This window comes from Heptranchias perlo, chromosome 15 (assembly GCF_035084215.1).
Source record: "Heptranchias perlo isolate sHepPer1 chromosome 15, sHepPer1.hap1, whole genome shotgun sequence".
Lineage (NCBI taxonomy): Eukaryota > Metazoa > Chordata > Chondrichthyes > Hexanchiformes > Hexanchidae > Heptranchias > Heptranchias perlo.
Genome location: NC_090339.1, coordinates 65,277,146 through 65,304,127, shown reverse-complemented (window position 1 = coordinate 65,304,127; position 26,982 = coordinate 65,277,146). Strand labels below are relative to the sequence as shown.

Here is a 26,982-nt window from a genome sequence, read left to right as displayed (position 1 = left end):
AACCATCTTCAGCTGCTTCATCAATGACCTTCCCTCCATCATAAGGTCAGAAATGGGGATGTTCGCTGATGATTGCACAGTGTTCAGTTCCATTCGCTACCCCTCAGATAATGAAGCAGTCCGAGCCCGCATGCAGCAAGACCTGGACAACATCCAGGCTTGGGCTGATAAGTGGCAAGTAACATTCATACCAGACAAGTGCCAGGCAATGACCATCTGCAACAAGAGAGAGTCTAACCACCTCCCCTTGACATTCAATGGCATTACCATCGCCGAATCTCCCACCATCAACATCCTGGGGGTCACCATTGACCAGAAATTTAACTGGACCAGCCATATAAATACTGTGGCTACGAGAGCAGGTCAGAGGCTGGGTATTCTGTGGCGAACGACTCACCTCCTGACTCCCCAAAGCCTTTCCACCATCTACAAGGCACAAGTCAGGAGTGTGATGGAATACTCTCCACTTGCCTGGATGAGTGCAGCTCCAACAACACTTAACAAGCTCGACACCATCCAGGACAAAGCAGCCCGCTTGATTGGCACCCCATCCACCACCCTAAACATTCACTCCCTTCACCACCGGCGCACCGTGGCTGCAGTGTGTACCATCCACAGGATGCACTGCAGCAACTCGCCAAGGCTTCTTCGACAGCACCTCCCAAACCCACGGCCTCTACCACCTAGAAGGACAAGGGCAGCAGGCACATGGGAACAACACCACCTGCACGTTCCCCTCCAAGTCACACACCATCCCGACTTGGAAATATATCGCCGTTCCTTCATCGTCGTTGGGTCAAAATCCTGGAACTCCCTTCCTAACAGCACTGTGGGAGAACCGTCACCACACGGACTGCAGCGGTTCAAGAAGGCGGCTCACCACCATCTTCTCAAGGGCAATTACGGATTGGCAATAAATGCTGGCCTCGCCAGCGACGCCCACATCCCATGAACGAATAAAAAAAATTAGCACTGTCGATGACACCTTCCATCACTTTGCTGATGATTGAGAGTAGGCTGATGGGGCGGTAATTGGTCGGATTGGATTTGTCCTGCTTTTTGTGGACAGGACATACCTGGGCAATTTTCCACATTGTCGGGTAGATGCCAGTGTTGTAGCTGTACTGGAACAGTTTGGCTCGAGGCGCAGCTAGTTCTGGAGCAGAAGACTTCAGCACCACAGCCGTGGTATTGTTGGGACCCATAGCCTTTGCTGTATCCAGTGCACTCAGCCGTTTCTTGATGTCATGTGGGGTGAAACGAATTGGCTGAAGACTGGCTTCTGTGATGGTGGGGATATCGGGAGGAGGCCGAGATGGATCATCCACTCGCCACTTCTGGTAAAGGACGTTGTCCAACTTTACAACAAAATGAAATATCACTATCTCGGCAAGTGTGTCAAAAATAACGGGCTGAGATCCCTCAAGGCTCCTGGTGTAACTTCAGTGGGAGACCCTTGGGACCCCCTCCCCCCCCACCAGGAAAATGTCAGAGACAAAGTTTCCAGGAGTCTCCTGTCTGTTTGTGAGGAGTGTGGACACATTACAAGGAAAATGTTGGCCAGGGGCCAGCGGCAGGGCAGGGGTTTCCCTTAGGCTGGAGTGCAGGCATCGCAGATTCTAGCGGGGAGTGTGTGGGGCCCAGCGGTGGGGTCTAGGCCCAGGGGAGCAGCCTGGACTCCCTTTGGTGAAGGCCCCCAGGGGGATGGGTGCTGGGGTTTCAGGCGAGTGCTATTGGGGTGCTCCCCTACTGAACCCCAACTCCAGCAGGGTTAGGGCCAGAGGACATGAAGAGGGGGATAATGCTAGCATAACCGCCCAGGGAATTCTGAGCCCAATCACTTGAAGGCGATTTGGGAATTTTGACAATCCCAACATTGAATTCCAGTGTTCTTGCTCCCTTACAACTGCAGTGAATTCTTAGTGATGTTATGGGCACTGTGGCCAGTCCTCCTGTACTTTATCCTGTATTTTATCGGCCCAAAACGGCCTTGGTTTTATCGTCCCAGCATTGTTATAACATTATCATGGTGTTAATCTCTGGGTGGACTGATGCTGTTCAACAATAAACACCATCACCATCAACATTAACAACAACTTGCATTTATATAGCGCCTTTCATGGCCTCAGGAGTAAAACGTCCCGAGGCGCTTCACAGGAGCAATTACCAAACAAAATTTGACACCGAGCCACATTAGAAGATATTAAGACAGGTGACCAAAAACTTTGTCAAAGAGGTAGGTTTTATGGACCATCTTAAAGGAGGAGAGAGGGGTGGAGAGGCGGAGAGGTTTCGGGAGGGAATTCCAGAGCTTAGGGCCTGATTAAAATCGGGATGCACATTAGACAAGAATTGGAGGAGCGCAGAGATCTCGGAGGGTTGTAGGGCTGGAGGAGGCTACAGAGATAGGGAGGGGCGAGGCCATGGAGGGATTTGAAAACAAGGAAGAGAAGGACTGGGAGCCAATGTAGGTCAGCGAGCACAGGAGGTGATGGGTGAATGGGACTTGGTGCCAGTTAGGACACGGGCAGCAGAGTTTTGGATGAGCTCAAGTTTATGGAGGGTGGACAATGGGAGGCCGGCCAGGGGAGCATTGGAATAGTCGAGTCGAGAGGTAATAAAGGCACGGATGAGGGTTTCAGCAGCAGATGAGCTGAGGCAGGGGTGGAGACAGGTGATGTTAAGGAGCTGGAAGTGGGCGGTCTTGGTGATGGAGCGGATATGTGGTCGGAAGCTCAGCTCAGGGTCAAATAGGACGCCAAGGTTGTGAATGCTCTGGTTCAGCCGCAGACAGTGGAGCCAAGGAGGTGACGGAGTCGGTGGCTCAGGAACGGAGTTGTGGCGGGGACCGAAGATAATGGCTTCAGACTTCCCAACATTTTTTTTTATTCGTTCATGGGATGTGGGCGTCGCTGGCAAGGCCGGCATTTATTGCCCATCCCTAATTGCCCTTCAGAAGGTGGTGGTGAGCCGCCTTCTTGAACCGCTGCAGTCCGTGTGGTGACGGTTCTCCCACAGTGCTGTTAGGAAGGGAATTCCAGGATTTTGACCCAGCGACGATGAAGGAACGGCGATATATTTCCAAGTCGGGATGGTGTGCGACTTGGAGGGGAACGTGCAGGTGATGTTGTTCCCATGTACCTGCTGCCCTTGTCCTTCTAGGTGGTAGAGGTCGCGGGTTTGGGAGGTGCTGTTGAAGAAGCCTTGGCGAGTTGCTGCAGTGCATCCTGTGGATGGTACACACTGCAGCCACAGTGCGCCGGTGGTGAAGGGAGTGAATGTTTAGGGTGGTGGATGGGGTGCCAGTCAAGCGGGCTGCTTTGTCTTGGATGGTGTCGAGCTTCTTGAGTGTTGTTGGAGCTGCACTCATCCAAGCAAGTGGAGAGTATTCCATCACACTCCTGACTTGTGCCTTGTAGATGGTGGAAAGGCTTTGGGGAGTCAGGAGGTGAGTCACTCGCTGCAGAATACCCAGCCTCTGACCTGCTTTTCATTGTCGCTGGGTCAAAATCCTGGAACTCCCTTCCTAACAGCACTGTGGGAGAACCGTCACCACACGGACTGCAGCGGTTCAAGAAGGCGGCTCACCACCACCTTCTCAAGGGCAATTTGGGATGGGCAATAAATGCCGGCCTTGCCAGCGACGCCCACATCTCGTGAACGAATAAAAAAAAAGGCACAGTATTTATGTGGCTGGTCCAGTTAAATTTCTGGTCAATGGTGACCCCCAGGATGTTGTTGGTGGGGGATTCGGCGATGGTAATACCATTGAATGTCAAGGGGAGGTGGTTAGACTCTCTCTTGTTGGAGATGGTCGTTGCCTGGCACTTGTCTGGTGCGAATGTTACTTGCCACTTATCAGCCCAAGTCTGGATGTTGTCCAGTTCTTGCTGCATGCGGGCACGGACTGCTTCATTATTTGAGGGGTTGCGAATGGAACTGAACACTGTGCAATCATCAGCAAACATCCTCATTTCTGACCTTATGATGGAGGGAAGTTCAAAGATGAAGCAGCTGAAGATGGTTGGGCCTAGGACACTGCCCTGAGGAACTCCTGCAGCAATGTCCTGGGGCTGAGATGATTGGCCTCCAACAACCACTACCATCTTCCTTTGTGCTTGGTATGACTCCAGCCACTGGAGAGTTTTCCCCCTGATTCCCATTGACTTCAATTTTACTGGGGCGCCTTGATGCCACACTCGGTCAAATGCTGCCTTGATGTCAAGGGCAATCACTCTCATGTCACCTCTGGAATTCAGCTCTTTTGTCCATGTTTGGACCAAGGCTGTAATGAGGTCTGGAGCCGAGTGGTCCTGGTGGAACCCAAATTGACCATCGGTGAGCAGGTTATTGGCGAGTAAGTGCCGCTTGATAGCACTGTCGTAGGGGTGGTGGTATGTGTTAGCTTCACCTCTGACTTCTGAGCGGTTTGAATCGCTCCCGCTCCCTGGGTTCTAGACCTTGGACTTATTTGGAGGTTGTGACAAAGTGCAGCAGACAACTGGTTTTGGTGCAAGAAACTTTGACCTTCATTTAAGAGAGGAAATACAACACAACAATCTTAACACTCTAATAAAATGGGGAACACTTCGGTACACTCGAGGGAAATTACAGTAGAAAGATACCTCACCCCTCCCAATCCCACTATACTCGCTAAGTTGGGCTCTAAAGGACCAGAGATAATGCTCACCAAACGAATCCTTGACAGTTGAGCTGGTTCGTGATTTCGGGGTTCGCTGTATGTGTTGGTTGGTGTCTGCCGTACCCCAGACGCGGTCGAGGCCATCAACTGTGTAGCTGGTCAGTCTTCGCGAGTCCGCTGATGCGGGAGGGTGTGTCTTGGATCTATCGAGTGAGTACCCACTTTGCTTCGTAAAGTGATAGGATTTAGAGTCTTTTGAGTAGAAATTCCCCCAGGGGTAAGTCAGGAATAGATTGTAGAGTGGAAACTTTGCGGATCTTCGGTTTTCTCCTGAGTTGGTTTTCTTTGGTCGCGGTGGCCCAATATTACCCGGTTGGTTGGTGGTAATATTCGGTTGGTTGTTTTGTAAGGCCCTTGTTGCCGCGAGGTGTCCGATGGTCACTGGGGCTGTTGCTCTGGTTTCTTCTTGTGTGTCGGCCTGCTTCTAGAGCTGCTGCCCTTCTCTGTAGAATTTCTTTCTGTCGCCCCCTCGCCTGGTTGAACTGTTGTCTCGCGAGCTGTCGAACTCCTGTCTGAAAAAAAACTTCTTGAGAAAATCAGCCTTCAATTATACTAATTGAAGCCTCCTTATCTGCGCACCAAGTCTGACCTGGTTTACTGTAAGATTTTGGTGGGCTGGTTAAGACTAACTTGTTTATGAAATGTGTGAAGTGGTTTTGGGATGGTTTCATCAGTTGTTGAGCTCTTGTTTGATTGTGGTCATTGTGCTCAGGTTTCGAGTTTCCTGACTGGGCCTGAGATTTCCATGGAGTGGGCTGATTGGATTTGTTTGATGCATGTTTTGGCTGGGTCCTGTCATTTGGGTGGGGACTGCTCTTCCGTGGGTCTGTTGTCTGAATGTAAATGTCTGATAGGGGCTGAGTGAGGTCACACAGTTCCCCAGACAGTTTGATGAATTCCAATACTCAAACCGTCTATTACAGAGCTTGATCCCAACTCCTGTTGCAGCCTTTTTTTTTTCTTTTCAAGCCCAAACATGCCTTTTTTAAAAATACCAAATCTTGGTTTTTGACCTTGAATCACCCTCTGTTAGGCCCAATATTTCATCACCCTGAAATGGTTAGAAAAGAGTCCAAAGTCCTTTTCCTTAGGGTTTTTCTCTGAGTTTTGGGGGATCTGTGAATTTTGAGAATCTTACACTGTCGACGACACCTTCCATCACTTTGCTGATGATTGAGAGTAGACTGATGGGGCGGTAATTGGCCGGATTGGATTTGGAGGAAATTTTCGCTCATCCAGTACTGGATGTCGGACAAGCAATGTGACAAATAAGAGACAGTGGAGGGGTCGAGGGAGGTGGTGGTGAGGTAGAGCTGGGTGTGGTCAGCGTACATGTGGAACATGACGTTGTGTTTTCGGATGATGTCACCGAGGGGCAGCATGTAGATGAGAAATAGGAGGGGGCCAGGGATAGATCCTTGGGGGACTCCAGAGGTAACGGTGCGGGAGTGGGAAGAGAAGGCATCGCAGGAGATTCTCTGGCTACGACTGGATAGATAAGAATGGAGCCAGGCGAGGGCAGTCCCACTCAGCTGGACGATGGAGGAGAGGCGATGGAGGAGGATGGTGTGGTCAACCGTGTCAAAGGCTGCAGACAGGTGGAGAACGATGAGGAGAGATAGTTTACCATCGTCACAGTCACATGGGATGGTATTTGTGACTTTGATAAGGGCCGTTTCAGTACTGTGGCAAGGGCGGAAACCTGATTGGAGGGATTCAAACATGCAGTTGTGGGAAAGATGGGCACATAATCATTAGGAGAGGTATATACACAGGTACATTAGGAGAGGTATATACACAGGTACATTAGGAGAGGTATATACACAGGGACATTAGGAGAGACATATACACAGGGACATTAGGAGAGGTATATACACAGGGACATTAGGAGAGACATATACACAGGGACATTAGGAGAGACATATACACAGGGACATTAGGAGAGACATATACACAAGTATATTAGGAGAGACATATACACAGGTACATTAGGAGAGACATATACACAGGTACATTAGGAGAGGTATATACACAGGTACATTAGGAGAGACATATACACAGGGACATTAGGAGAGGTATATACACAGGTACATTAGGAGAGACATATACACAGGGACATTAGGAGAGACATATACACAGGTACATTAGGAGAGACATATACACAGGTACATTAGGAGAGACATATACACAGGTACATTAGGAGAGACATATACACAAGTATATTAGGAGAGACATATACACAGGTACATTAGGAGAGACATATACACAGGGACATTAGGAGAGGTATATACACAGGTACATTAGGAGAGACATATACACAGGGACATTAGGAGAGACATATACACAGGGACATTAGGAGAGGTATATACACAGGTACATTAGGAGAGACATATACACAAGTATATTAGGAGAGACATATACACAGGTACATTAGGAGAGACATATACACAGGTACATTAGGAGAGGTATATACACAGGTACATTAGGAGAGACATATACACAGGGACATTAGGAGAGACATATACACAGGGACATTAGGAGAGTTATATACACAGGGACATTAGGAGAGACATATACACAGGGACATTAGGAGAGACATATACACAGGTACATTAGGAGAGACATATACACAGGTACATTAGGAGAGGTATATACACAAGTACATTAGGAGAGGTATATACACAGGTACATTAGGAGAGACATATACACAGGGACATTAGGAGAGACATATACACAGGTACATTAGGAGAGACATATACACAGGTACATTAGGAGAGACATATACACAGGTACATTAGGAGAGACATATACACAGGGACATTAGGAGAGGTATATACACAAGTACATTAGGAGAGGTATATACACAGGTACATTAGGAGAGACATATACACAGGTACATTAGGAGAGACATATACACAGGTACATTAGGAGAGACATATACACAGGGACATTAGGAGAGACATATACACAGGTACATTAGGAGAGACATATACACAGGTACATTAGGAGAGACATATACACAGGGACATTAGGAGAGACATATACACAGGTACATTAGGAGAGACATATACACAGGTACATTAGGAGAGGTATATACACAGGTACATTAGGAGAGACATATACACAGGTACATTAGGAGAGACATATACACAGGTACATTAGGAGAGACATATACACAGGGACATTAGGAGAGACATATACACAGGTACATTAGGAGAGACATATACACAGGGACATTAGGAGAGACATATACACAGGTACATTAGGAGAGACATAGACACAGGGACATTAGGAGAGACATATACACAGGTACATTAGGAGAGACATATACACAGGGACATTAGGAGAGACATATACACAGGTACATTAGGAGAGACATATACACAGGTACATTAGGAGAGACATATACACAGGTACATTAGGATAGACATATACACAGGGACATTAGGAGAGGTATATACACAGGGACATTAGGAGAGACATATACACAGGGACATTAGGAGAGACATACACACAGGTACATTAGGAGAGACATATACACAGGGACATTAGGAGAGACATACACACAGGTACATTAGGACAGGTATATACAAGTGATATAAAGACAAGTGCTGGCAGTTTAAAGGTGTGTCCCTGACTTTTAGCTGTGCCAATAATAAAGTGACTGGGAGACAATTAACATGAGATAATGAGCCGCAGGGTCACAAAGATCATGTAGCAGAAGGAAATGTTGTAAAGTTTGTGAACTTTTATGATGCAGTCGGTGAGCTGCCCTCTCCATTGTTGTGCAGCGAGCTGCAGGAACAGAATGTGATATTTACAGAGGGAGGAACAGCCCTGAGCTTCTCCACTGCAAACCTGGGAAAGCCAACATGTGATTTCAGGAATGACTAAAATGTTCAGGATAACACGGGAGGACTAAAAGATCAGCCCCTTGGGATTCGACCCTTGTTCATCGATCGTAACAAACCGTTTCAAACTGCCGGTGACAGGTGAGTGATTCAGAGAAAAGCTAAGGTGATAGAGTAGAAACCACAGTGAGCGATATTAATGTGCTAATGGCCACCTATTCCTGCAGCATTCCTCTGTACAATAGTTTAATGGAGGCATCAACCTGTTTAAAATAACGATTCATTTACTAGATTTAGTGGAGGGAACTCGTTTGTTATAAATATATTATTTATATATTTATTGATTTATTTTCAGCCGTGGTTCAGTGGGTAGCACACTCGCCTCGGAGTCAGGAGGTCATGGGTTCAAGCCCCACTCCAGAGACTTGAGCACAAAATCCAGACTGACACTCCCAGTGCAGTACTGAGGGTGCGCCGCACTGTCGGAGGGTCAGTACTGAGGATGCGCTGCACTGTCGGAGGGTCAGTACTGAGGGAGCGCTGCACTGTCGGAGGGTCAGTACTGAGGATGCGCCGCACTGTCGGAGGGTCAGTACTGAGGGAGCGCTGCACTGTCGGAGGGTCAGTACTGAGGATGCGCTGCACTGTCGGAGGGTCAGTACTGAGGGAGCGCTGCACTGTCGGAGGGTCAGTACTGAGGGAGCGCTGCACTGTCGGAGGGTCAGTACTGAGGGAGCGCTGCACTGTCGGAGGGTCAGTACTGAGGGAGCGCTGCACTGTCGGAGGGTCAGTACTGAGGGAGCGCTGCACTGTCGGAGGGTCAGTACTGAGGGAGTGCTGCACTGTCGGAGGGGTCAGTACTGAGGGAGTGCTGCACTGTCAGAGGGTCAGTACTGAGGGAGCGCTGCACTGTCGGAGGGTCAGTACTGAGGGAGCGCTGCACTGTCGGAGGGTCAGCACTGAGGGAGCGCTGCACTGTCGGAGGGTCAGTACTGAGGGAGCGCTGCACTGTCGGAGGGTCAGTACTGAGGGAGCGCTGTTTGGGAAGGTTTAAACTAGAGTGGCAGGGGGATGGGAACCTGAGCGGGGAGTCAGAAGGGAATAAAGTTGAGAGTAGCAAGAGAGGGGAAGACCCAGGGGAAATCTACAATACAAATAGTACAAGCAGTTGTTCAAGAACAAGTGAAAGGGAAAAGCGTAGAACAGCGGAAAGAAAGTGTACTTTAGGCACGACAGATAAAATAAAAACTAGAAGGCGTAAGGCGATTAACCGAGCGTCAAAGCTGTGGCAGGGGGTTGGGAACCTGAGCAGGGAGACAGAGGAAAGCGTGTCAGGAAGGGTAAAGTGTTAAAAAAGGAAAAAGCAGGAACTAAGTGTCACAAAACATATTTGAAAGTTCTTTATCTGAATGCACGTAGCATTCGTAACAAAATGGACGAGTTAACGGCACAAATAACTACGTATGGGTATGATCTTGTGGCCATTACAGAAACATGGCTGCAGGGTGACAACGACTGGGAATTAAATATGCCAGGGTATTTAACAATCAGGAAGGACAGGCAGGAAGGAAGGGGAGGTGGGGTGGCTATGTTAATAAAGGAAGGAATCACTGTAATACAGAGAAATGATATTGGGACAAAGGATCAGGATAATGAAACAGTTTGGGTAGAGATAAGGAATAATAAGGGGAAAAAAACACTAGTGGGCGTAGTATATAGGCCTCCTAATAGTTGCAACTCTGCTGGAAGAAGTATTAATCAGGAAATAGTCGGGGCATGTAATAAGGGAACAGCTATAATTATGGGGGATTTTAACTATCATGTTAACTGGACAAATCAAATTGGGCAGGGCAGCCTTGAGGAAGAGTTTATTGAGTGTATTAGGGATGGATTTCTTGAGCAGTATGTAACTGATCCTACAAGGGGGCAAGCAACCTTGGACCTGGTCCTGTGTAATGAGCCAGGATTAATTAATAATGTACCAGTTAAGGATCCCCTTGGAATGAGTGACCATAACATGGTTACATTCCATATCCAATTAGAGGGTGAGTAGGTTGGTTCTCAAACAAGCGTACTGAGCTTGAATAAAGGAGACTATGATGGTATGAGAGCGGAATTGATTAATGTGGACTGGGAAAATAGATTAAAGGGTAAGACGGTACATGAGCAGTGGTGTTCATTCAAGGAGTTATTTTACAACTTTCAAAAAATATATATTCCACTGAGGAAAAAGGGTGTAAAAGAAATGACAGCCATGCGTGGCTAAGTAAAGAAATTAAGGACAGTATCTGACTAAAAACAAGGACATATAAGGTAGCCAAACTTAGTGGGAGGATAGAAGATTGGGAAGTCTTCAAAAGACAGCAAAAAGTAACAAAAGGATTGATTAAGAAAGGGAAGATAGATTATGAAAATAAATTAGCAAAAAATATAAAAACAGATAGCAAGAGTTTCTACAGTTACAAAGAAAGAAAAAGGGTGGCTAAGGCAAATGTAGGTCCCTTAGAGGATGAGACCGGGAAATTAATGGTGGGAAACATGGAGATGGCAAAAATGCTGAACAAATATTTTGTTTCAGTCTTTACGGTAGAGGACACTAAGAATATCCCAACACTGGACAAACAGGGGGCTCTAGGGGGGGAGGAGCTAAATACGATTAAAATCACTACGAAATTGGTACTCAGTAAAATAATGGGACTCAAGGCGGATAAATCCCCTGGACCTGATGGCTTACATCCGAGGGTCTTGAGGGAAGTGGCAGTCGGGATTGTGGATGTTTTGGTAATAATTTTCCAAAATTCTCTGGACTCGGCAAAGGTCCCGGCAGATTGGAAGACTGCTGATGTAACACCCTTATTTAAAAAGGGTAGTAGGCAGAAGGCTGGAAATTATAGACCAGTTAGCCTAACATCTGTGGTGGGTAAAATTTTGGAATCTATTATTAAGGAGACAGTAGCGTAACATTTGGATAAACATAATTTAATAGAACAAAGTCAGCATGGCTTTACGAAGGGGAAGTCATGTCTGACAAATTTGCTTGAGTTCTTTGAGGATATAACGTACAGGGTGGATAAAGGGGAACCAGTGGACGTAGTGTATTTAGACTTCCAGAAGGCATTCGACAAGGTGCCACATAAAAGATTATTGCTCAAGATAAAGAATCACTGGATTGGGGGTAATATTCTGGCATGGGTGGAGGATTGGTTATCTAACAGGAAGCAGAGAGTTGGGATAAACGGTTCATTCTCGGACTGGCAACCAGTAGCCAGTGGTGTTCCGCAGGGGTCGGTGCTGGGTCCCCAACTCTTTACAATCTATATGAACGATTTGGAGGAGGGGACCGAGTGTAACATATCAAAGTTTGCAGATGATACAAAGATGGGAGGGAAAGTGGAGAGTGAGGAGGACATAAAAAACCGACAGGAGGATATAGACAGGCTGGGTGAGTGGGCGGAGATTTGGCAGATGCAATACAATATTGGAAAATGTGAGGTTATGCACTTTGGCAGGAAATATCAGAGAGCAAGTTATTATCTTAATGGCGAGAAACTGGAAAGTACTGCAGTACAAAGGGATCTGGGGGTCCTAGTGCAAGAAGATCAAAAAGTTAGTATGCAGGTGCAGCAGGTGATCAAGAAGGCCAACGGAATGTTGGCTTTTATTGCTCGGGGGATAGAATATAAAAACAGGGAGGTATTGCTGCAGTTATATAAGGTATTGGTGAGACTGCACCTGGAATACGGCATACAGTTTTGGTCTCCATACTTAAGAAAAGACATACTTGCTCTCGAGGCAGTACAAAGAAGGTTCACTCGGTTAATCCCGGGGATGAGGGGGTGGACATATGAGGAGAGGTTGAGTAGATTGGGACTCTACTCATTGGAGTTCAGAACAATGAGAGGAGATCTTATTGAAACATATAAGATTGTGAAGGGGCTTGATTGGGTAGATGCGGTAAGGATGTTCCCAAGGATGGGTGAAACTAGAACTAGGGGGCATAATCTTAGAATAAGGGGCTGCTCCTTCAAAACTGAGATGAGGAGAAACTTCTTCACTCAGAGGGTAGTAGGTCTGTGGAATTTGCTGCCCCAGGAAGCTGTGGAAGCTACATCATTAAATAAATTTAAAACAAAAATAGACAGTTTCCTAGAAGTAAAGGGAATTAGGGGTTACGGGGAGCGGGCAGGAAATTGGACATGAATTTAGATTTGAGATTAGGATCAGATCAGCCATGATCTTATTGAATGGCGGAGCAGGCTCGAGGGGCCGATTGGCCTACTCCTGCTCCTATTTCTTATGTTCTTATGCACTGTCGGAGGGGCAATACTGAGGGAGTGCTGCACTGTCGGAGGGTCAGTACTGAGGGAGCGCTGCACTGTCGGAGGGTCAGTACTGAGGGAGCGCTGCACTGTTGGAGGGTCAGTACTGAGGGAGTGCTGCACTGTCAGAGGTGCCGACTTTCGGATGAGACGTTAAACCGAGGCCCCGTCTGCCTTCTCAGGTGGATGTAAAATATCCCATGACATTATTCGAAGAAGAGCAGGGGAGTTCTCCCTGGTGTCCTGGCCAATATTTATCTGTCAACCAAAGTCACCAAAAAAACAGTTCATTTGGTCGTTTCACTGACCGCTATTTGTGGGATCTTGCTGTGCGCAAATTGTCTGCCGCATTTCCTACATTACAACAGTGACTACACTTCAAAAAGCGAGGGATCAGATCAAAGCTCTGCAGTCCTGCCACATCCAGTCGTGAATGGTGGTGGACAATTAAACAACTAACGGGAGGAGGAGGCTCTGCAAACATCCCCATCCTCAATGATGGCGGAGTCCAGCACGTGAGTGCAAAAGACAAGGCTGAAGCGTTTGCAACCATCTTCAGCCAGAAGTGCCGAGTGGATGATCCATCTCAGCCTCCTCCCGATATCTCCACCATCACGGAAGCCAGTCTTCGGCCAATTCGATTCACTCCACGTGATATCAAGAAACGGCTGAGTGCACTGGATACAGCAAAGGCTATGGGCCCCGACAACATCCCAGCCGTAGTGCTGAAGACTTGTGCTCCAGAACTAGCTGCGCCTCTAGCCAAGCTGTTCCAGTACAGCTACAACACTGGCATCCACCCGACAATGTGGAAAATTGCCCAGGTATGTCCTGTCCACAAAAAGCAGGACAAATCCAATCCGGCCAACTACCGCCCCATCAGTCTACTCTCAATCATCAGCAAAATGATGGAAGTTGTTGTCGACAGTGCTATCAAGCGGCACTTACTCACCAATAACCTGCTCACCGATGCTCAGTTTGGGTTCCGCCAGGACCACTCGGCTCCAGACCTCATTACAGCCTTGGTCCAAACATGGACAAAAGAGCTGAATTCCAGAGGTGAGGTGTGAGTGACTGCCCTTGACATCAAGGCAGCATTTGACCGAGTGTGACACCAAGGAGCCCGAGTAAAATTGAAGTCAATGGGAATCAGGGGAAAAACTCTCCAGTGGCTGGAGTCATACCTAGCACAAAGGAAGATGGTAGTGGTTGTTGGAGGCCAATCATCTCAGCCCCAGGACATTGCTGCAGGAGTTCCTCAGGGCAGTGTCCTAGGCCCAACCATCTTCAGCTGCTTCATCAATGACCTTCCCTCCATCATAAGGTCAGAAATGGGGATGTTCGCTGATGACTGCACAGTGTTCAGTTCCATTCGCAACCCCTCAAATAATGAAGCAGTCCGAGCCCGCATGCAGCAAGACCTGGACAACATCCAGGCTTGGGCTGATAAGTGGCAAGTAACATTCGCGCCAGATAAGTGCCAGGCAATGACCATCTCCAACAAGAGAGAGTCTAACCACCTCCCCCTGACATTCAACGACATTACCATCGCCGAATCCCCCACCATCAACATCCTGGGGGTCACCATTGACCAGAAACTTAACTGGACCAGCCATATAAATACTGTGGCTACTAGAGCAGGTCAGAGGCTGGGTATTCTGCAGCGAGTGGCTCACCTCCTGACTCCCCAAAGCCTTTCCACCATCTACAAGGCACAAGTCAGGAGCCCGCTTGATTGGCACCCCATCCACCACCCTGAACATTCACTCCCTTCACCACCGGCGCACTGTGGCTGCAGTGTGTACCATCCACAGGATGCACTGCAGCAACTCGCCAAGGCTTCTTCGACAGCACCTCCCAACCCGCAACCTCTACCACCTAGAAGGACAAGAGCAGCAGGCACATGGGAACAACACCACCTGCACGTTCCCCTCCAAGTCACACACCATCCCGACTTGGAAATATATCGCCGTTCCTTCATTGTCGCTGGGTCAAAATCCTGGAACTCCCTTCCTAACAGCACTGTGGGAGAACCTTCACCACACGGACTGCAGCGGTTCAAGAAGGCGGCTCACCACCACCTTCTCAAGGGCAATTAGGGATGGGCAATAAATGCCGGCCTCGCCAGCGACACCCACATCCCATGAACGAATAAAAAAAAAAAAAATTTCATTGTCTGTAACGCGCTTTGGGACATCCTGAGGTTGTGAAAGGCCCTGTAGAAATGCAAGTTCTTTCTTTACTTTAATTGGATTGGCTCCTCCATTAAAATAGTCGACTGAGTCAGATCACATGAAGCAATCCTTGGCTAATATCGCCAACAGCCATTCTGTAAGCTGCAGCTTCCAGTGTACTTGATATATTAATATATAGAGGAGTAAAATCTGGTGCTTGATTGGACTTCTGTGTAATTTAATGTGTGTGATAATCAGCACTGTGGGAGAACCTTCACCACAGGTTCAAGAAGACGGCTCACCGCCACCTTCTCAAGGGCAATTAGGGATGGGCAATAAATGCTGGCCTCACCAGCGACGCCCACATCCCGTGAACGAATAAAAAAAATCACTCATAGCGATCGGCAAAATATTCACTTAGATCAATGTTTTATCGTAAAACGCAAATAAAATGAGGGATTTTACTCACGTGTTTTGTGCTATGACTGATCAGGTTTTTAAAATGTTAAAACGTGGATATTGGAGCTTTCAAGACTGAGATTGATAGATTTTTGTTGGGTGAGGGTATCGAGGGATATGAAGCAAAGGCAGGTAAATGGAATTAAGATACAGATCAACCATGATCTAATCGAATGGCGGAACTGGCTCGAGGGGCTGAATGGCCTCCTCCTGTTCCTATGTAACAGGCTCGAGGGGCTGAATGGCCTCCTCCTGTTCCTATGCGACAGGTTCGAGGGGCTGAATGGCCTCCTCCTGTTCCTATGCGACAGGTTCGAGGGGCTGAATGGCCTCCTCCTGTTTCTATGCGACAGGTTCGAGGGGCTGAATGGCCTCCTCCTGTTCCTATTCGACAGGTTCGAGGGGCTGAATGGCCTCCTCCTGTTCCTATGTAACAGGCTCGAAGGGCTGAATGGCCTCCTCCTGTTCCTATGCGACAGGTTCGAGGGGCTGAATGGCCTCCTCCTGTTCCTATGCGACAGGTTCGAGGGGCTGAATGGCCTCCTCCTGTTCCTATGCGACAGGCTCGAAGGGCTGAATGGCCTCCTCCTGTTCCTATGCGACAGGTTCGAGGGGCTGAATGGCCTCCTCCTGTTCCTATGCGACAGGTTCGAGGGGCTGAATGGCCTCCTCCTGTTCCTATGCGACAGGTTCGAGGGGCTGAATGGCCTCCTCCTGTTCCTATGCGACAGGTTCGAGGGGCTGAATGGCCTCCTCCTGTTCCTGTGTTCCTATGAATGGATGCCCAGGAATTTTACCCGCTTTCTGCAGCGAGAGGCCCACCTCTGTAATTCAGGCCCGACCCCACCCCCCACCATGTAGCCAATCACTGACCGTCCAGGTTCCTGACAGGTGGAACTACACATCGCCTTCTGTGAATTCATGACTTTACTCCGAGGAAGTCTGACATCAGATTTGTTGTTTAAAATATGACACTTTGTTTTTCAGGATGATTTTCTGTAAACCACTGGGAATTTTTAATCTCCACCGGGAATTCCATTGGTTTTTAATCCTTGGGATTCTCATCTCAATCCACACTCATCGATCAGGTAACAATCGTTAATTCACTTTAAATTGAAAGATGGAATTTGCATTTCCATCGCACCTTACACGACCTCAGGACATCCCGAAGCTCGTTACAACCAATCAATTACTTTTGACGTGTAGTCACTTTTGTAATGTAGAAAACGTGGCAGCCAAATTGCGCACAGCAAGATCCCACAATCAGCAATATGATAAGTGACCAGGTAATCTGTTTTTAGTGATGTTGGTTGAGGGATAAATATCGGCCCAGGACCCCGGGGAGAACTCCCCCCTGCTCTTCTTCAAAATAGTGGCCGTGGGACCTTCTTTGTCACCTGAGAGGGCGGACGGGTACGGGGACTGTAGCAGGGAGATGGGATTAGAGTAAAAAGCTCCAGTTGAAGAGCTAGCACTGGCACAGGTGCGATGGGCCGAATGCCCTCGTCCCGTGCTGTAATTTCTATGATTCTGCGTTTCCCCTGCCTGTTCAAGTGTTTCCGATAAATCCCAGGGCCAAGTTAATCGCCGCACAGAAACGCGATCAATTCGTAAGGAAATTGTGACAGTCAAGAGGACCAATCGTTGTTTCCACAGGAAAATGAGCAGAATCAGGGAATACGATCCGAGGGCACACATACAACCCAGGACCCGCGCAATAAAACCGCAATTTCACTTATTGGGGCCGGGCTGGGAATTTCCAACTAAAATCATTCTCAGGTTTGGTGTCAGTCGTGGTTCAGCCGGAAACACTCTCCCCTCCAGGTCAGAAGGTCATGGGTTCAAATCCCACTCCACATATTTGAGCCCATAATCCAGGCTGACACTCCCAGTGCAGTACTGAGGGAGCGCTGCACTGTCGGAGGGTCAGTACTGAGGGAGCGCTGCACTGTCGGAGGGTCAGTACTGAGGGAGCGCTGCACTGTCGGAGGGTCAGTACTGAGGGAGCGCTGCACTGTCGGAGGGTCAGTACTGAGGGAGCGCTGCACTGTCGGAGGGTCAGTACTGAGGGAGCGCTGCACTGTCGGAGGGTCGGTACTGAGGGAGCGCTGCACTGTCGGAGGGTCAGTACTGAGGGAGCGCTGCACTGTCGGAGGGTCAGTACTGAGGGAGCGCTGCACTGTCGGAGGGTCAGTACTGAGGGAGTGCTGCACTGTCGGAGGGTCAGTACTGAGGGAGCGCTTAACTGTCGGAGGGTCAGTACTGAGGGAGCGCTTAACTGTCGGAGGGTCAGTACTGAGGGAGCGCTTAACTGTCAGAGGGTCAGTACTGAGGGAGCGCTGCACTGTCGGAGGGTCAGTACTGAGGGAGCGCTGCACTGTCGGAGGATCAGTACTGAGGGAGCGCTGCACTGTCGGAGGGTCAGTACTGAGGGAGCGCTGCACTGTCGGAGGGTCAGTACTGAGGGAGCGCTGCACTGTCGGAGGGTCAGTACTGAGGGAGCGCTGCACTGTCGGAGGGTCAGTACTGAGGGAGCGCTGCACTGTCGGAGGGTCAGTACTGAGGGAGCGCTGCACTGTCGGAGGGTCAGTACTGACAGAGCGCTGCACTGTCGGAGGGTCAGTACTGAGGGAGCGCTGCACTGTCGGAGGGTCAGTACTGAGGGAGCGCTGCACTGTCGGAGGGTCAGTACTGAGGGAGCGCTGCACTGTCGGAGGGTCAGTACTGAGGGAGCGCTGCACTGTCGGAGGGTCAGTACTGAGGGAGCGCTGCACTGTCGGAGGGTCAGTACTGAGGGAGCGCTGCACTGTCGGAGGGTCAGTACTGAGGGAGCGCTGCACTGTCGGAGGGTCGGTACTGAGGGAGCGCTGCACTGTCGGAGGGTCGGTACTGAGGGAGCGCTGCACTGTCGGAGGGTCAGTACTGAGGGAGCGCTGCACTGTCGGAGGGTCAGTACTGAGGGAGCGCTGCACTGTCGGAGGGTCAGTACTGAGGGAGTGCTGCACTGTCGGAGGGTCAGTACTGAGGGAGCGCTTAACTGTCGGAGGGTCAGTACTGAGGGAGCGCTTAACTGTCGGAGGGTCAGTACTGAGGGAGCGCTTAACTGTCAGAGGGTCAGTACTGAGGGAGCGCTGCACTGTCGGAGGGTCAGTACTGAGGGAGCGCTGCACTGTCGGAGGGTCAGTACTGAGGGAGCGCTTAACTGTCGGAGGGTCAGTACTGAGGGAGCGCCGCACTGTCGGAGGATCAGTACTGAGGGAGCGCTGCACTGTCGGAGGATCAGTACTGAGGGGGTACTGCACTGTCGGAGGTGCCGTCCTTCAGATGAGACGTTAAACCGAGGCCCCACCTGCCCTCTCAGGCGGACGTAAAAGATCCCACGGCCACTATTTCAAAGAAGAGCAGGAGAATTCTCCCCGGTGTCCTGGCCAGTATTTATCCTTCAACCAACGTCACTCAAAACAGATTATCTGGTCAATTATCACATTGCTGTTTGTGGGATCTTGCTGTGTGCAAATTGGCTGCCACGTTTCCTCCATTACAACAGTGAAATCACTTCAAAAATACTTCATTGGCTGTAAACCGCTTTGGGACGTCCTCAGGATGTAAAAGGTGCTGAACAAATGCAAGTCTTTCTTTCTTTGTTTATTTGAGGGTGGGATATTTGCCGGCTCACAGTGAGCCACTCGGAGGTTGGCCCTGTTAGGGGCAAGGTTGGGGATTGTGATCATGGGAATGGGAATGGGGGGGCAACAGTGGCCGAATGAGGGGGTCCCTCCTGCTCCTCCTGGCCCCAGAAACAGGAGGAGGTTCGGGTCCCTTTGTGAGAAGTGTTTACTGGCGGCCCCTTTAAGGACTCGCCAGTTCGACCATTCACCGCCTGGTACGAGTGGACGGGGCCTGCCCAGTGCTTCAGATTGGCCCGCAGAGTCTCCGCTGACCCACCACCCTTATTTGCACATTAAAAAGCCTCCCGCCCGAAACAGGCCCACCTGGAAACTGCGACAGTCAGACCTGGGACTCCAAAGGGCTGATTGAGGTCCCTCCTTGTCCCATCCCCCACTCCCTAGCCTCCTCTCCCTCTCTCTTCTGACCCTCCCCATCCCCTTCCCCCTTCCACTCTCCGTTTCCCCCTCCTCCGACCCTTCTCCTCTCTGCATCCCTCCCCGTTCCCCTACCCATCCCCCTTCTGCCTCTCCCTCTCTACTCCCCATCCCCCACCCTCTCCCCCTCCCCTCCTCCTTCCTCCCTCCCGTCCACCCCCACGCCCCCCTCCTCTCTTCACCTTTCTCCTCCCCTCCTCCTCATCCACCTCCCCCTCCCAATCCCCCACCTCCTTCATAAGAATATAAGAACATAAGAAATAGGAGCAGGAGTTGGCCATACGGCCCCTTGAGTCTGCTCCGCAATTCAATTAAATCATAGAATCATAGAATCATAGACGTTTACAACATGGAAACAGGCCTTTCGGCCCAACATGTCCATGTCGCCCAGTTTATACCACTAAGTTAGTCCCAATTGCCTGCACTTGGCCCATATCCCTCTATACCCATCTTACCCATGTAACTGTCCAAATGCTTTTTAAAAGACAAAATTGTACCCGCCTCTACTACTGCCTCTGGCAGCTCGTTCCAGACACTCACCACCCTTTGAGTGAAAAAATTGCCCCTCTGGACCCTTTTGTATCTCTCCCCTCTCACCTTAAATCTATGTCCCCTCGTTATAGACTCCCCCACCTTTGGGAAAATGTTTTTGACTATCTACCTTATCTATGCCCCTCATTATTTTATAGACTTCTATAAGATCACCCCTTAACCTCCTACTCTCCAGGGAAAAAAGTCTCAGTCTATCCAACCTCTCCCTATAAGTCAAACCATCAAGTCCCGGTAGCATCCTAGTAAATCTATTCTGCACTCTTTCCAGTTTAATAATATCCTTTCTATAATAGGGTGACCAGAACTGTACACAGTATTCCAAGTGTGGCCTTACTAATGTCTTGTACAACTTCAACAAGACATCCCAACTCCTGTATTCAATGTTCTGACCAATGAAACCAAGCATGCTGAATGCCTTCTTCACCACCCTATCCACCTGTGACTCCACTTTCAAGGAGCTATGAACCTGTACTCCTAGATCTCTTTGTTCTATAACTCTCCCCAACACCCTACCATTAACGGAGTAGGTCATGGCTGATCTTCGACCTCAACTCCACTTTCCTGCCCGATCCCCATATCTCTTGATTCCCCTAGAGTCCAAAAATCTCAGTCCTCATCTCAGCCCTAAATGTCCGACCCCTTATCCTGAGACTATGTCCCCTAGTTCTAGACTCTCCAGCCAGGGGAAACAATCTCTCAGCATCTACCCTGTCAAGCCCCCTCAGAATCTTATATGTTTCAATGAGATCACCTCTCATTCTTCTAAACTCCAGAGAGTATAGGTCCATTCTACTCAATCTTTCCTCATAGGACAACCCTCTCATCCCAGGAATTAATCTAGTGAACCTTCGTTGTACCGCCCCTAAGACAAGTATATCCTTCCTTAGATAAGGAGACCAAAACTGTACACAGTACTCCAGGTTTGGTCTCACCAGAGCCCTATATAATTGCATCAATACTTCCTTACTCTTATACTCCAACCCCCTTGCAATAAAGGACAGCATGCCATTTGCCTTCCTAATTGCTTGCTGTACCTGCAGGTTAACTTTCTGTGTTTCGTGTACGAGGACACCCAAATCTCTCTGAACACCAACATTTAATAGTTTCTCACCATTTAAAAAATATCCCATTTTTCTATTCTTCCTACCAAAGTGAATAATTTCACATTTCCCCACATTATACTCCATCTGCCACCTTCTTGCTCACTCACTTAACCTGTCTATATCCCTTTGCATACTCTTTGTGTCCTCCTCACAGCTTACTTTCCCACCTAGCTTCAGATCGTCAGCAAACTTGGATACATTACACTCGGTCCCTTCATCTAAGTCATTAATATAGATTGTAAATAGCTGAGGCCCAAGCACTGATCCTTGTGGTACCCCACTAGTTACAGCCGGCCAACCTGAGAATGACCCGTTTATCCCAACTCTCTCATAGAATCATAGAAAGGTTACAGCACGGAAGGAGGCCATTCGGCCCATCGAGTCCGTGCCGGCTCTATGCAAGAGCAATCCAGCTAGTCCCACTCCCCCGCCCCTTCCCCGTAGCCCTGCAAATTTTTCACTTTCAAGTACTTAGCCAGTTCCCTTTTGAAAGCCATGATTGAATCTGCCTCCACCACCCCCTCGGGCAGTGCATTCCAGATCCTAACCACTCGCTGTGTAAAAAGTTTTTTCCTCATGTCACCTTTTGTTCTTTTGCCAATCACCTTAAATCTATGTCCTCTGGTTCTTGACCCTTCTGCCAATGGGAACAGTTTCTCTCTATCTACTCTGTCTAGGCCCGTCATGATTTTGAATACCTCGACCAAATCTCCTCACAACCGTCTCTGTTCCAAGGAGAACAATCCCAGCTTCTCCAGTCTATCCACATAACTAAAGTCCCTCATCCCTGGAATCATTCTAGTAAATCTCTTCTGCACTCTCTCTAAGGTCTTCACATCTTTCCTAAAGTGCATTGCCCAGAACTGGACACAATACTCCAGTTGTGGTCGAACCAATGTTTTATAAAGGTTCATCATGACTTCCTTGCTTTTGTATTCTCTGCCTCTATTTATAAAGCCCAGGATCCCGTATGCTTTTTTAACTGCTTTCTCAACCTGCCCTGCCACCTTCAACGATTTGTGAACATATACCCCCAGATCTCTCTGTTCCTGTACTCCTTTTAGAACTGTGCCCTCTAGTTTATATTGCCTCTCCTCATTCTTCCTACTAAAATGTATCACTTTGCATTTTTCTGCATTAAATTTCATCTGCCACGTGTCCACCCATTCCACCAGCCTGTCTATATCCCCTTGAAGTCTATCACTATCCTCCTCACTGTTCACTACACTTTCAAGTTTTGTGTCATCTGCAAATTTTGAAATTGTGCCCTGTACACCCAAGTCCAAGTCATTAATATATATCAAGAAAAGCAGTGGTCCCAGCACCGACCCCTAGGGAACACCACTATACGCCTCCCTCCAGTCCGAAAAACAACCATTCACCACTACTCTCTGTTTCCTGTTACTTAGCCAATTCTATATCCATGCTGCTACTGCCCCTTTTATTCCATGGGCTTCAATCTTGATGATAAGCCTATCATGCGGCACTTTATCAAAAGCCTTTTGAAAGTCCATATACACCACATCAAACTGCATTGCCCTCACCTACCCTCTCTGTTACCTCATCAAAAAACTCTCTCAACTTAGTTAAGCACGATTTGCCTTTAACAAATCCGTGCTGGCTTTCCCTAATCAATCCACACTTGTCCAAGTGACTGTTCATTCTGTCCCGGATTATCGTTTCTAAAAGATTCCCCACCACCGAGGTTAAACTGACTGGCCTGTAGTTGCTGGGTTTATCCTTACACCCTTTTTTGAACAAAGGTGTAACATTTGCAATTCTCCTGTCCTCTGGCACCATCCCCGTATCTAAGGATGTTTGGAAGATTATGGCCAGTACCTCTACAATTTCCACCCTTACTTCCCTCAGCAACCTAGGGTGCATCCCATCCGGACTGGGTGACTTAGCCACTTTAAGTACAGCCAGCCTTTCTAGTACCTCTTCATCAATTTTTAGCCCATTCAGTATCTCAACTATATCTTCCTTTACTGAAACTCTGGCAGCATCTTCTGCCTTGGTAAAGACAGATGCAAAGTACTCATTTAGTACCTTGGCCATGCCCTCTGCCTCCATGAGTAGATCTCCTTTATGGTCCCTGATCGTCTCTGCGTTCTGTCTGTTAACCAATCCTCAATCTATGTTAATATATTACCCCCAATCCCATGAGCTCTAATCTTGTAACCACTTCTTGTGTGGCACCTTATCGAATGCCTTTTGAAAATCCAAATATACGACATCCACTGGTTCCCCCTTATCTACCCTGCTAGTTACACCCTCAAAAAACTCTAATAGATTTGTCAAACATGATTTCCCTTTCATAAAACCATGTTGACTCTGCCTAATCATATTATCATTTTCTAAGTGCCCTGTTACCACTTCCTTAATAATAAGATTCCAGCATTTTCCCTACTGATGTCAGGCTAACTGGCCTGTAGTTCCCTGTTTTCTCTCTCCCTCCTTTCTTGAATAGCAGGGTTACATTTGCTACTTTCCAATCGACGGGGACCGTTCTAGAATCTAGGGAATTTTAAAAGATCATGACCAATGCATCCACTATCTCTGCAGCCACCTCTTTTAGAACCCTCGGATGTCGGCCATCAGGTCCAGGGGATTTGTCGGCTTTTAGTCCCATTAATTTTTCTAATACTTTTTCTTTACTGATATTAATTATTTTAAGTTCCTCACTCTCATTAGCCCCTTGGTTCCCCACTATTTCCGGTATGTTTTTTGTGTCTTCTACTGTGAAGACAGATACAAAATATTTGTTTAACGTCTCTGTCATTTCCATATTCCCCATTATAATTTCTCCTGTCTCGGCCTCTAAGAGACCAATGTTTACTTTCACTACTCTCTCCCTTTTTACATACTTGTTTACAATCTGTTTTTATATTTCTTACCAGTTTACTCTCATATTCAATTTATTCCCTCTATCATGTTGTTGGTCGTCCTTTGCTGATTTCTAAATTCCTCCCAATCCCCAGGCTTACTCTTTCTGGCAACATTGCTCGCCTCTTCTTTTAATCTAATACTCTCCTTAACTTCTCTAATTAGCCGCGGTTGGATCATTTTTCCCGTGGGGTTTTTATTCCACAATGGAATGTGTATTTGTTGGGAATTATGAATTATTTCTTTAAATGTTCCCCCTTCCCCTCCCCTCCCCCTCCCCTCCCCCTCCCTCCCTCCCCCTCCCTCTCCCATCCCCTTCCCCCTTCCATTCCCCTCCCCCTCCCCTCCCCCTCCCTCCCCATCCCCTTCCCCTTCCATTCCCCTCCCCCTCCCCTCCCCCTCCCTCTCCCATCCCTTTCCCCCTTCCATTCCCCTCCCCCCTCCTCCTCCCCTCGCTCCCCCATCCCCTTCCCCCTTCCATTCCCCTCCCCCTCCCCCTCCCTCCCCATCCCTTTCCCCTTCCATTCTCCTCCCCCTCCCCTCCCCCTCGCTCCCCCATCCCCTTCCCCCTTCCATTCCCCTCACCCCTCCCTCCCCATCCCTTTCCCCTTCCACCTCCCCTCCCCCTCCCTCCCCCATCCCTTTCCCCCTTCCATTCCCCTCCCCCTACTCCTCCCCCTCCCTCCCCTTTATACCTTCCATTCCCCTCCCCCTCCTCCTCCCCCTCCCTCCCCCATCCCCTTCCCCCTTCCATTCCCCTCCCCATCCCTTTCCCCCTTCCATTCCCCTCCCCCCTCCTCCTCCCCCTCCCTCCCCCATCCCCTTCCCCCCATCCATTCCCCTCACCCTTCCCCCCCCTCTCCCCATCCCCTTCCCCCTTCCATTCCCCTCCCCCCTCCTCCTCCCCCTCCCTCTCCCATCCCCTTCCCCCTTCCATTCCCCTCCCCCTCCCCTCCCCCTCGCTCCCCATCCCTTTCCCCCTTCCATTCCCCTCCCCCCTCCTCCTCCCCCTCCGGCTAAGCTCTGGAATTCCCTCCCTAAACCTCTCTACATCTCTCCTCAAAAAAACCCACCTTTTTGACCAAGTGTTCATTCACCTCACCCAATGTCTCCTTCTCTCACTCAGCCTCTGTTATCTGATTCCGCTCCTGTGAAGTGCCTTGAGATGTGTTTCTGCATTAAAAAGGCTTCATATAAATGTACATTGTTGTTGTTTGTGTGATGATTTAAATACTTACTGCCTCTGGTTATTAAAGTTATGCATCATTTCATGCAGTGAAGTTTTGTGATATCCTTCTGTTACAGAAAGTACATCGATGAGAGGACAAGAGGCGGATTTTAATGTGCCTTTGAAATACGGGACCCTGAGTGAAGGCACCCACATGCCTGCACTGACTGAGCTGACCGTGTGTATTGACATTTATCTCACCAACAGTGTCAGAGAGTGGGCAGCGATGTCTTACCACATTGTGGGATCAGGAGTTGACCAAGAGCTGGGAATTGGAAGCATCAATGACCAGCTTAAGGTGTGGCTATCTGGTAAACCCGCTGAGAAATATCTCCGTCTGTCAGTGAATGTCTGGCACACAATATGTTTCACATGGAGCAACTCTACCAAAGCACTGACTGTATATCTAAACGGCTCTGAGATCACCACTTCCAATATAATAGCCAGCAGAGTTACTCCTGGTGGATCCTTAGTCCTGGGACAGTATCAGCAATCCCATTCCAACGCTTCACAGATTGAGTTTAAGAAGTCCTGGGCTTTTTTAGGAAAACTGTACTACTTCAGAGTATGGGACCATGTGAAAGGCTCTCTGGAACTTTCTAAGTTGGATTGTTCCGATGGGAATGTTATCAGCTGGCGGACAGAGCATTTGAATTTCACAAGCAATACACTGGGGAACGATTCCACTCTTCGATGCGGTGAGTCATAAACGAAAATCGCATTACAGGACCTTTAAAGCAGAAAGTTATTAAGGGATATGGGCCAAAGGCAGGTATATGGAGTTAGATCACAGATCAGCCATGATCGTATCAAATGGCGGAGCAGGCACGAGGGGCTGAATGGCCTCCTCCTGTTCCTATGTTCCTATGTTCCTATCTGAAGTGGAGAGGTGGAGCAATCTAAGGAGGGAATTCCAGAGATTAGGGTCAAGGTGCATGGGGTAGGAGCGGCTCTGAGGAAATTCAAGTCTAGATTACAGGAGGAAGAAGGGACTGAGGGAGGTGAGGAGTTGCACAGTCCAGAGGCCCTGGGAAAGATGGAGTTCCAGTAGGAAATGGTGCTACATTTGATTTCGACAACATGAAATGTAGGGAGACAGAGAGCAGGTAGGAAGGACCTGGGAGGAGAGTTTGGAGGAGACTGACCACAGCAGACTCAATAAAATAGAGAGACAAGTAAAGTTAGGATGAAGAGAATCAGCCTGGACAATGAGAGAGGGATCACCGATCAGATAATTGTTTCCAGCCTGCTCTGCATGAGCGGGACTCGAGGGACCTGCCCAGATATGGAGGCAGTGCAGCAAAGGTTATCTGGAGTACTGGAGCTCGGTGCTTTACACAGGAACAGGCAGCACTGAAACAATGCCATTGCTTGATTAATGATTTGTAGATCTTGTGAAGCATCACAAAGTTTAGACTGATAACAAGCACTGTGATTGCTCAGAGAGAACATTGTAAAGAATTCACAAATGTTGAGCAAGTACCAATTTAAACTGAACTGATTACGTGACATGATTCTTAGATTCCTTTAATGGAGCTTGTTTTTTTTTGGTTTTAGGAGGCAAAATTGAAGCAGTTTTACATTACAGGTCAGGGCAGTTTAAGT

At 48.6% G+C, this 26,982-nt stretch overlaps 1 protein-coding gene across 1 annotated transcript in view; it reads left to right on the top strand.

Moving 5' to 3' along the window:
- The first annotated feature begins 16,527 nt into the window (after positions 1-16,527).
- LOC137333153 (adhesion G-protein coupled receptor G6-like) overlaps positions 16,528-26,982 on the top strand; it is an 86,106-nt gene continuing 75,651 nt past the window's right edge. Inside the window, exons 1-2 of the mRNA XM_067997337.1 lie at positions 16,528-16,593; positions 25,455-26,075. Of these exons, the coding sequence (XP_067853438.1) occupies positions 25,466-26,075 (610 nt within the window). The 5' untranslated portion in view covers positions 16,528-16,593; positions 25,455-25,465. The remainder of the gene's footprint in view (positions 16,594-25,454; positions 26,076-26,982) is intronic.